General features: G+C 39.1%; 1 protein-coding gene across 1 annotated transcript in view; it reads right to left on the bottom strand.

Annotated features, from left to right (window-relative positions):
- Positions 1-3,482: 3,482 nt before the first annotated feature.
- The window catches only part of PARVB (parvin beta), a 67,717-nt gene continuing 58,683 nt past the window's right edge, over positions 3,483-12,516 (bottom strand). Inside the window, exons 11-13 of the mRNA XM_065673018.1 lie at positions 10,664-10,765; positions 8,762-8,834; positions 3,483-3,646 (exon numbers count right to left, since the gene is read on the bottom strand). Of these exons, the coding sequence (XP_065529090.1) occupies positions 3,570-3,646; positions 8,762-8,834; positions 10,664-10,765 (252 nt within the window). The 3' untranslated portion in view covers positions 3,483-3,569. The remainder of the gene's footprint in view (positions 3,647-8,761; positions 8,835-10,663; positions 10,766-12,516) is intronic.

The raw sequence follows: 12,516 nt of genomic DNA on the forward strand, positions 1-12,516 counted from the left end.
CACCTTTAAAAAGTTCTTCACACAGACATGTCCATTCAGCAAACAAAGGAGATGTAGAAAGCCAAGTGATCATTATTTATTTATTTGAATAAATAGTACAACTGTCACAAACCATGCATAACACTCCTGCTGTGATTTTTAGCAAACATAGCATTGCATTGTAACTTGCTTACAGTACACAACTCTTGTCATATGCTGGAGACATCCAGCTTTGTGACAAGTCCAGAACTTTATCTGCAAGGCTGGGTTTTATTAGTTAGAAATCCAGAGTAAACACTGCTAAAAACAGTAGAAAAGACTCTTAAAAAATACATTAACACTGAAAGCACTGCTGTGTGGGGAAGAGGGGTCAGAAATCACACAAAGGTTTAAACTGATTTTAAAATATCTGCCACTGTTTGTTTTTCATCTTGAAAAATAGGATGATGCTGAGGAGTATCTGGCCTTCTGTGGCAACAGAGCTCAGTGGAACTGAGTATGTCAAGCAGATGCACCTAGAAGGCAAGCTGTACAGGGTGGAAAAGACAAACATTCATTATGTACTTACAAATGCAGAAGCCTTAATGCCACAGAGCATTCGACATTCCAGATGAACTCAACAAGATTCAGAACTACCCTCCTGGTACCCAGGAACACAGCTAAAACTCTAGCAGCACAAAGAGTTAATGAATAACATTTTTAACAATGACTTTATTTTTTTGAGAGCAAAAGAACTAAGTATCATGCATATGTAACAGAAAGGCATGACAAAAGCAGGTGTTTAGAGAAGCTTTACCTACATTGTTCTTCCTGCAAACTGGACTGATTGGTATGAAGCTCGAGTTCAGTTAAATCCACCCTGCTTGCAATCTGGTTAGCAATAAACACAGCATCTATGCCGGCTAGACAGCAAGGAGCCAAGGAATGAAAAATGTATTTTCCCTGTACAACATTTACCAACAGACTTAAAAACATAACAAAACAGGGTATGACACCTGCCCCCAAGCTGTTCAAGGCATCAAGCCTGCAGTTTTCACTGACAGGGATATTAATGTAAGGAATGCTAATAGGGACCCATGACTCAGATTGTACAGGAGGGCCTCAGGTTTCTGCAGAGTGACCAGAAACAAATAATTGAACAAAACAGAAGCTATTGTAAAATGTTCACATCTGCTCACATGCAACGAAGATGCCAGCTGTTTAATACCACCTCAGAAATAGTCATTACCCCTCCCAAAGCCAAACTGCTCTTATCAATCTCCTCTTATTTTGTTTGCTTTTGCTATTAATATTGCTTGCAATTTTAAAAAAATAGATTCTCTGAAGGTATTTCCGAGCTGCTCAGAGAATACAAACAGTACTGGCACTTCCACATCACCTGAAGGAAAGTGGGTGGAATGAGAAGCTCTTTAACAGGCTTGTTTTCCACAAGTAACACTGCATTGAACTGAAAGTTTGACCTTTCAGTTTAATCACCTTCCAGCCTCATAACACCCCTGTTTTACAGCATGAAAGGTTAGAACAATTTCATTAACTTGCCAGGAGAGCTGACCCACCAGGACTTAGTGCCTCTGAAAGTCTCCTTTGTAACAATTGCTAGTGTCATGGTAAAGTCTAGAAGCCCCATCTGAAAATCAAGTCCAATTGTTCTAGGCTCTGTATAAACAGCAAGAGGTCAGCTCCCTTCTAAAGCACAAAAAAGCAATAATTCCTCACAGAACCTTAAAGATTCAGATACGATATGATTTTTTTTCATGGAAATAAAGGGCAACTTCCTTCCATCTTCGTTTTGGAGGTGTGATGGGAGGTGATCCAAATCATTCAAACACTACTCAGAACCCCAAAATATGAAACAAAGATGCAGAAGCCCATTTCTCTCTGAGATTAAAAGAAAATGTTTGAGAAGGGAAGGAGAAATTCCCAATTTTTAAATTATACCATTCAAATAGCACGTTTCCTCTTGAACTCAGAAGGGCAAATAACTTTTAGTGTAAGAAATCAATTTTTAAGGAAAGAAGATGCCTATTTACAACAGGACTTCAGTGAGCCCCTGGAGAAGAGCAATACTACCTGCTTCCTCTTCGGGGCACTTTGCCTAATGTTTCACACAAAATGATGGCTGCCCATAAAAGAATAGTTACTGCTATGATACAGAAAAGCAGCAGTCAAATCTGTTGCACTCCACACTATTATAAGTGTATTCCACAAATAATTTAGTCTGGAAATAACAATCCCACTTCCTTAGCAAAGCTCTCCTCAAAATTCTACTCAAGATGACTCATGTTCCAGCGCAGCCCTCTTGTACACACTGCTGTACCTACCACGTCAGCCAGGAAAAGCTCTACAAATTAAACCTGTGAAGTACTATAAGGTAACTAGAGTCTACCGGATAAATCTAGCAATCCTTTTTTAATACAGAGTCCACCAAAATCCGTAACACCTTAAAAGACTGTAGGACTAAGCCAAAGCCTAGCAGAGTATTTCTTTGAATGGCACAGGGCAACCTGATGGAATTAGTTTGGAGCATAACTAGTCACTGAAGTTTCACATTTAAGTGCTAACCATTGGGTTGCCTCTTGCAATAGTCCAGTGCAATCCCTAAGTAAAAGCAAGCTCTTATTGATATAGAAATTCAGGTTTTCTCTTTAGGAAAGAAAATACATAAAACTCTGCTTATAAAAGCCTGAGCCCCAGATCTGTACAGGTGCCAATAACTCCAAAAGGCCTTTAACTCAGCTACATGAAATAAAGTCAGCCTTTAAACTGTCAAGCTCATTATTCCCTGTGTTCCTTTCAGAAAGGATCACGGGCAAAATGCATTAATCCAGCCCACGCCCATTTGACCAGCTCCTGGCAGACCTGATTGAAGCTATGTGTTTAACAGGAAACAGTGGCTCTAGCAACCAATTTTCTCCTAGAAAGGAGATGAAATAAAAAAATAGACATCAAAAGATTAGCTGGTCATTCTACTGAAAGACTTTGTGTAAACACCGAATGGAAGTAACACTGAGTAGCATGAGATTTACGCAAAAACTGAAGCTTTTGCCACTAGCTTCAGATAGTGCCTATAATTCCCCTCAGCCCCACCCACCCAACAGAACATAAAAAACATTATTTAACAGAAAAGGCTCAGCTTCTATATAAATTCCAATGCTGATTTTCTATTGCTAACTCTTAAGCCCGGAAAATCATCAAACGCCAGCTGCAATCAAGGACTATGCAAAAGAAATTCTATTGTAGAATCAAAGAGGCTCCAGCCATGAGGAAGGCCTCATGTTTTCCCTGCTTATTAAAGTAGTTAGTGGTATATTTCCTTTATCAAAAGAACATTTGTTGATCATTACAAACAACAGACCCAGCAGTATCTTCTAGTAAACGTGCGAAATATCTACACATTTTCAAGTGACTTAGAGAATACACATGCATTATTTTTAGTGGGATTGTCATATAAACAGCTACAGACAGACCACATCAACTGCAGAAAGAATGCATGAAGTATAGCATAAGGCACAACGGGAGCGTGCAGAGGGTGTGTTTATTGTAATTTCTGCCTAAGGTTGGAAGGATGAAGACCTCAGCAGCTTCCACGGTCATTCAATGTTCTTGTACTTTGTGAACAGGTTGTATAGAACCCTGAGGGTAGACTTCAGATCCAAGTTGACAACATCTGTGAAAGAAAAGGAGAAGTCCTTAATTTGCTTTTTGTTTTCGCTTGTTTGTCCTGAAAGGAACAAAAGTCCTCTCTGAGCCAGTGGGATCAGCAACAAAAAACCCCACAGAGTTCTGATCTCCCCAAGACAAGCTTTTTAAATGTCACATATGTGATGCACTTTTAAATAGCTTCATGATAACAAAGCCACAGCTAACTTCTCTGCAAAATGGAAAAAAGGTAATTCCCTTCCTCATCTAAAATTGGCTACAAAGAAAGAATACTTCTGCCTGGGACCTGGGATAAAGACTTTGAGAAATACTACTGATGACTTCACTGGCCACAGAAGAAGCAAGCAAGTAGCCACACACATGATGCGAGATGCTGAACTTCACATATCCACAACTCTGCAATGATACAGCCCACAAGTAAACAAAGCCTGAATTCTCTTAGCAGACTCTAAGCTTTCTATTATCTAATACCCCTTCTTACCATGCTAGGCGAGGGAACAGGTCTGGAACAGTTCTCAACAAAAAGCTTTTATGTTAGCACCTCCCAACCCTTTGCATATAATAAAATGCCAGGAAATACCACAGACATGTAATCCTATGGGAGGAGGCATAGCACAAAGAAGGCTGACAAGATAGAAATAAAGGTTGGATGTAACACGGAACAAAGACGAAGGCGGAAACAAAACATAGACAGTAAACAATATATATAGAAGCAGAAGTAAGGAAGAACAGGTAATTTAAAAAATCATTCAAGGAACTAGGAATACAAAAACACTTAGACTGAATACAGTCAATGTGAGATCCACGGGAAACACCTACTGCCTGTTTCGAAGAATCACTGCCAGGACCTCTCCTCCCTTCCCCTCCCACCCCATGCTGGATAACACTCTAATACCCACACTTCATCTGATATTTTCAGTACAATTTCTAACTTTCCTTTCTACCCTTTTCCCTGTATTATTCTACATATTTCACTCATGATTTTGTATTTTGCATTTGCAGAAGAATCTTCTCCTGCTCCAAAGAAAGATCCTAACTGCTGTGAAGTAGCACTCCCTGAAAAAGAGAGGTCTTATCTCGATAACTCAAATATGAAACACACTTCTAATTTTTACAGGTATCATAGAAAGTTGCTTATTACCATAGCAGTCTCAGTAAGGGAACAGTCAGAATTAGCACTGATTCCTCTGTAGCATGATCACTTCCCTCAGAAATGGGTTTAAAATGTAAATTTAGCCAGGGGAAACAACACTTTACAACCATCATGCATTTCTAAAGCTGGGAAATCAAGGCAAATACCTGGAGAAGAGTCAACTACCAGCAGATATGACCCACTGATGGTGGCAGTCCCTTCTGTTTGCTAAACAATTAAACAAAAGAGTGCTGACTCAATGAAAATGAAAAAAAAAAAAAAAGAAAAAAAAAGGCCTAAAAAGCTCTATAGTGGTTAGAGATTTGTAGTGTGTATTTGCTCCATTCCTCCCAAATGGTTTTACTTTCCCCACGCCACCCATTTTCAACCACCATAACCTCCATCTCAGCTGACATGGCATGAAGCAGCATGATCAAGTTTTGCAGACTGCAGCTTCTGCCTCTGGCTGACTTCAGTTCAGAGGCAGGAACTGCCTATGCTATCAACCAAGATCTAGGTGCCAGTGGAGAGAATTAGAAATCTGGAGGGTAGAGCAGAAATATTGCTGGAAGCCAGAAGCACAGCTAGGAAACCAAGGACACGTCCTAAGGAGAGAGCAGTCATGAGTCCCAGAGTAAGGGGTAAGGGCACCAGAAAGAGCATAAGCAGGGGCTGGAAGGGAGCCCAGACCTGTCATGGGTACCTTCCATCTGCCCTCATGCAGACATTTAAGGCTGACTGACTCCTACTAATCTCCACCAGCAATATGAGCTAGGTACCTGCTGCCAATCACACCATGTGATTATACTGAGGAATGAGAGATATGGGAGGTGCCATCACTAAAAGAAGGAATGGACCTAGCTCTTTTACTTGGCAGTGTAAGGACATGTCAGAAGGGTCAAAAGAAACTATTGTGGTCACATAGTCTGATCTTACATAAAACACAGTTCTGAGAGAACTTTACCTTGGAAATCCTGCATTGAGGCTATGAACTAACCTTTGGTTGAATTAAAATATAAGCTTAACATTGCATGGTTTTGTTTTTTTCTTTTTAAATCTTACACTGATGGAAATTCCACCTCTATCCCTTGACAATTCAGACAGATGGTTAATTATCTTCACTGCTGCAAAAGTTAAGCTGTAATTCTAGTTTAACATTTTCCTAACTTTCAGATCTTGTTATGCCTTTGCTGCATTAAAGAGTCCAGTAGTGTGAGATGCATCCTCCCTGTGTGTGTGATTACGGTGTTCCTTACTGATCACTGTCTAAGAGGCATTCCCAGGAATAAGCATATTCTCAGCCTCCTGTTTCTTACTTTAAGATCAAAGCATGCACATTACCAACAACAACTAATAAAATGTTCACTGAAAGTGGCCATAAAGCATCAAAATAGTTTAAAATATTCCATTAATCTAAAACATTCACACTCCATAACCCCATTAGGGGCTAATAAATTAATCCACTACAACATACTTCCGCTGCAATAATTCAGCATCAAGTTCCACTCCTGGCTCAATCTATTCAATTGAGCTGGAAGAACAGAGAAGAGGAGCTGTCCCGTATGCTCCTATTTTGGTTTGTCACCTATACGAGGACACACTAAGATATTAAACAAGACCTCTTTTTTGAAAGCACTGCAAAAATCACAGGCTATAGAAATAAAAATTGTGATGTTATGCTCTTGAGAATGTTTTACATGAAAATCTTACAGCTAATTCAAGAGGCATTTACTACCCAATTCATGGATTTACGTAACAGGCTTTCCAGCCTATTTAGGAACAAACAATAAATCAGCATTAACATGGCATTAACAGTGTATACTATACACAAACTTTTTGCAGAGCATCAGAGTCTATCATGGAATCATAGAATCATAGAACAGTTAGGGTTGGAAAGGACCTCAAGATCATCTAGTTCCAACCCCCCTGCCATGGGCAGGGACACCTCACACTAAACCATCTCACCCAAGGCTCTGTCCAGCCTGGCCTTGAACACTGCCAGGGATGGAGCACTCACAACTTCCTTGGCCAACCCATCCCAGTGCCTCACCATCCTTACAGTAAAGAACTTCTTCCTTATAAACAATCTAAACTTCCCCTGTTTAAGTTTAACCCACTATCCCTTGTCCTATCATGACAGGCCCTAATGAAGAGTCCCTCCCCTTACAGGCACCCTCAGATACTGGAAGGCTGCTAGGAGGTCTCCACGCAGCCTTCTCTTCTCCAGGCTGAACAGCTCCAACTTTCTCAGCCTGTCTTCATACAGGAAATGCTCCAGCCCCTGATCATCCTCGTGGCCCTCCTCTGCACTTGTTCCAACAGTTCCATGTTGTTCTTATGTTGAGGACACCAGAACTGCACACAATACTCCAAGTGAGGTCTCATGAGAGCAGAGTAGAGGGCATGAAAATGATGATAAAATTAATTGCTTTTCTAAGAAACATGTATTACATGACTGTACTGTCAAGATCCAGACGATTCGATGAAACTATGGTGACAAGCAAAGCCCAAAATGTTACAGTCTTCTCTACAGGAGCAGCTTTCTAAGAGCAACAGTCAATTGTATAGCAATTTCAGTCACAAAGCCAGCACACAAGCATGCTCACTCCCGCAGCTGTGAACTACTGATGCCAGAAATGGGTACAAACAAATGTACAAGAGACCGTACATCCTGCAGCAAGTAAAAGTGAAAATGAATGTTCTATGGGCTAATTTGGCTCCCTAACTTCTACTAATAATTAAGTTTATAATCAATAAAATACTTAAACATATTCTGCTGCTTACTGAATCTACACACCTTGTTAGGAGCAAACAGATCTGCTATAGTGTTCTACCACTCATGATAGTGTTAGGATATGAGATAGCCTTATGGGAAGATAGTCTCCTCTGGTAGATCAACCAATAAAAACAAACAACTACAGAAGTCTTCTCTCTCAAAACAGACTTAGCTAGCTGACTTGGTCTCCTACTGCAATCTCTTTAACCCTTCCACTCAAAAAAACTGCCATTTTCTGATTGCGCATTCATATTTCTCCAGTGTCTGTCTTCCTCACATACCTACTGACTCAACTCCAATACTCAGAACACTCCTTTACCTTCTCAAGTTAGCTTGTTTCACTGAATTCTTCAGTAGCAATTTTCAACCCCAAATTTAAAAGAACAATACTGACAAGATACGTACGCATTTAATATTGACTTTTGCCCTTTTTCCCCCACTGTAACTATCTCCACTATTTGTTAATCTATTTATTATCATCACTTTGCATCACTTTGTCTCATATTAATTCAAAACTAACATTTCTTGAGTGTTTCTCATTTTTTTGTTCTGTGTAAGCCTCTAACACGTATGTAGTTTGTAACATCAGGAATAAAAATTGCTCGTTTTGCAGTCATAAAGATTAATTCCTATTTTTATCCCTAGTGCTCGCAATAATGCAGACCTCACCTCCAAGTAATTCAAGGCTCAAAGACTTTAAAGGAAAAAAATCAGGTTTTATACTTTTATGTTCCGATTCCAAAGTTCACATAAATCAAGTAAAGGATTTGCTACCGGTTCTCTCAAAAAAAAAAAAAAAAACCAAAACAAAGCAAAACAAAATAAAAGCCAAAAGCCTTTCATTTATCTGCCATTGAAATCTGATCACAAGGGTCCAAGCCAGTGCTAACTGTAAGAATTATAGACCATGAAAAGCTTCCTGCTTGGATTGTTACTGAGAATACCAGCAGAATTTATAACATAGCACTGAACAAACAGCTCCTGGGCTATTCACTAAAGATAGATGTGCATACCTCAGCGAATCTACTCCAGACAAGAAACACCGGTAAGGATATACCCCAGAAACAGACAACGAATCCTTCGGAAAACTATCAAGAAGCGCATTTACAGCTCTACTTTGTGGCACTACTGCTACTGTCTTTGAATGGAGTTGAACTTCAAACACCTGCTATTATGTTTTTATATACAGTTTGAAGCCACATGCATGTCCATACCTTCAGGACGAGCTTTTGGTTTCTTCAGTCCTCCATCTTGCATCAGCTCAAAAGCGAAGGAAACATTATAGACCTGAAAGAGGTAAAGTGCTTAGAATCTCAAAGTTATAAAGGAATTAAAAGCTTTTAATCAAATTTTAGTAATGTTTTATTCTCCCTGCACTTGACACAGAAAATGATAATTCTATTTAAATCAATATTAAACATTTACACGTTTAAGCACAGCAGAAAGTACATATGAGAGACTAAGAAATGAAAGCTTGTATCACTGTAGGGTAAATATTCACTTTTTAATACAAAGGAAGTAATTTAAGACTTTCAAATTTTGACTGCAAAAATGTGCCTGCGTACCACATGAACCAGGAAACCTCATTAGGCCCTGGTCTCTGTCTCTGTGGCAGAGGCTAGAGAGCTCCCAGTAACAACTACAACACAGCTGCATTTTCTTGAGTTCTTGCAGCCTGAGCCCAAGATCAACATTTCCGACTACAAGGCACTCGCCATCAACATTATGTTACGTTCTGTTACATTCCTACAAGGAACAACTGAACAGAGACAGGAAAATACACATAGGTGAGCAAGAAAGAAGGAATAAAGACATTGAACAGATTTTTTTTTTTCAAACAGTATTACTCTTTTCTGCACCAGTATCAGCTGCATATCAAGCAACATCAATATCACATCATTAAGGAGCCAGGCTGCTTGTTGCATCACCTTATGATAATCCCTTAGTCTCTTGGTTCTTTGACATCCTCTACTTGAAAACAGAGATGAAAGTCATAATAAGTTTCTTGAATGAAGCAAATGCTTCAAAAAATGCTTGGTGGTGACAGTTCCTACAGTGAACTTGAAAAAACAGATAGGTACAACTGTACAGAAAGTGCTTCCTGAGCAAGCCAGCAAAGATCATATGTGAACATGAAGTCAGAAGAGAGAAAATGGACAAAAAGGAAAAATGCAAAAAAGTCTCTCCTTTGAGGAGAGAACATTATGGTTTAGAGACCTGAATAGCAGCTTTCTCATCCATACTTACTGAAAATTAAGCAAGGTAATTTTGATTATGAATTCTGTGCATTTTTGCTACTGCAGATGACAGTTCTGGAGACACATAATACGGGGAGAGATTTAATTAAAGCTACTCATATTGAAGATCTGGGAGTTACACATACAAAGCTCCCCTACAACATGGAAGAAAGGCCCCTTTTACTGGTACTCATTGCTCAGGACTTTACTAATCTCTTTTTACCTGCTACAGTTCCTCCTCATTCATTGTGACAAAACCAGTCATTTTCAAGATGAAAGTATTTTTTCCTTTCCCCAAAACACAGAGTGTGCCTCTCTTTCTCTGATTTACAAATCCTCCATCCTCGAGGCAAAGTCTCCACACAACATTAACCACACATTACTTCAGGAACAATAATCTTTACTAATAATGATCTTTATTAACTTAAACTGTTAACAACAAAATCGTAAATGAATCGTAAAGATTCTAGCTACAACTCAGCATCCTGCATTTCTACAGGGGAGATACTAGGAAAAAAAGCACGAGAAAGCTATAAAAGAAAGCTTGTATAAGACATAATCCTTCTCCCACTGCTCTAGCAAGCTCCTGTGCAGCATACAACATTCAAAATGAACTATTCATGAGCTTTGTGTGTCGTTTAATGCTAGTAACAGAGTACCCTTCTTCCTTAACTGCCCAGAATTTACCCATTCATTTCACAAGCAACTTTTAGTGGTATTAACTATCAAGTGCTACAGCCAGTGCATCTTTGCTACAGCTCCTGAAGAGAAGAATATACCAGGTTCTGATTTGCTGAATACAAAGAGAAAGGACACAATTATTAGAAAACATCATCTGGTAACAAACCAAAAATAATATAACCTGAAGTTTCTACCCACCTTCTGATCAAAACTTTCAGGTGTTAAGTAGAAGTTGTGAAGTGGAACAAAATAGTCTTCAAGGAGACCCATGAGTAAAACCAAGTAAACACCATCTGCAAACTAAAAAGAAATACTGATGATATTCTTAGGTGAAAGCATCTGTTTTCAAATAAGCATTCATAAACAAGCAGAAGAAAGAATTCTTGGCCCAAATTATGTACTTTGATTTCTACCACTGTTTGCTAGCACAGAAGTATAAGGTGGTTCAGGAGTCACAGCAAGGAACTGACAGCAAGTGTGACAAGCAATTAGGGCCTTGTTTCATCTGCTCCCTGAATTCACCTATACCCTCGTAATCACAAGTGCAGCTAAGCAAGCTAAATTAGTCTTTTCTAAAAAGCCTGTTAATATAGCTGCTTTCTTAACAGTTCTGTAAAGAAAAGGAAAAACACAGGATACAAGGCTTTCTCCCTACATCTGGTAGCATTATTTCCCTACTTTAATTTCCTGAGCAAAACAAGGAACTCCATCAGCTATGACTATAGCATTAACCCATGCAAGCTCACGTGCCAAAGACTATTTAAATTACTTGTATACACTAAATAGCTCTAAGCAGAAATTAAAAGCAATTCACCTGGGAGATATCTATAATTTCTACTCCTTAGATGTGCAGAATATTTGGTCTTAACAGGCAGGGACTGAGAACAAGATCTTCAGTTCCAGCCAGTTACCTATTTAGTAAGCTACTGAATACTTCAGGGTAAGGTTAGAGTATGTATGTCCTTGCTTTTCCTCACATTAATTTGATTTGCTTGAAGAATCTTGCCAACTTTACTACAGTATTTAACTTAGCTTTTTCAAATTAAAACAAAACCAATACACCCCCCCCCCCCAAAAAAAAAAAACCAAACAAAACAAAACAAGAAGAGTCCTGGGAAATATGTTTGCACATTATATACTCCCAGTCCTACTACTACAGTACCTGGTCATTTCAAGCACAATCCCTCTTAAACCATGTGTATTGGACATTCAAATCTCTGCCCCTAATCAGCGCTTGAAATTAAGTCTCCTCTGTCACAGGTAGGATGTTTAAATTCACAAAGTAATTTTTTTCCCAAGTCAAGATAGATTTTTACAGTTTCAGTAAATACTAAATAATATACTAAATACTTTCAGCAATACTATTCAGTATTCTTACTAGACAGCAGCACTACTTACTGGCTAATGTTACGTATTCCTAACAGACTTCTCACTTGTGATCCTGATACAGCTGTACGTGACATTCACTAACCTTAAAAAAAAAAACCCTGTTGAATACTTCTAAGGCATTAAACAACAATTTCTTGTGACATATCAGAGCCAGTCACCCATTTATTTCAGCAAAGCTATAAAATAGCAATGAATGACTGGTATTAAACTAAGCCGGGATCAAACCAATTTCCCCATACTCCTGGTATAACTCTCTAGATGCCGTGCTTGGGACAGTAAGATAACCATCTCTCCACAGTTCAGTGAACTCTGGGAAAAGTATCTGCTTCTGCTTAGCCAAGCCCAACCCTGAAAATTGCTTTATTTTATCAGTAAAGTGTGAACTACCCCACTGACACTGAAATTCACACTTATTTAAGGTTTCCAAACACATTCCATACCCAGTTCTGTGCTACAGGCACAGAACTCCTCAGAGCAGACAGAGATGGTTGACAGTCACCTCCACGATCTTTAAGTAAACTAACCTGGACACCACTGGCCATCAAACCACTGTAGTACAGGAGCTTGGGTAATTAATCTACACTGCTGAGCAGCAAACACAGTGCATGTGCTCACAAAATAGCAGGGTAAAGAAGTGGACATGAAGGCCTTTGATGCAACAG

The sequence above is a fragment of the Lathamus discolor genome, chromosome 1 (genome assembly GCF_037157495.1).
Source record: "Lathamus discolor isolate bLatDis1 chromosome 1, bLatDis1.hap1, whole genome shotgun sequence".
NCBI lineage: Eukaryota > Metazoa > Chordata > Aves > Psittaciformes > Psittacidae > Lathamus > Lathamus discolor.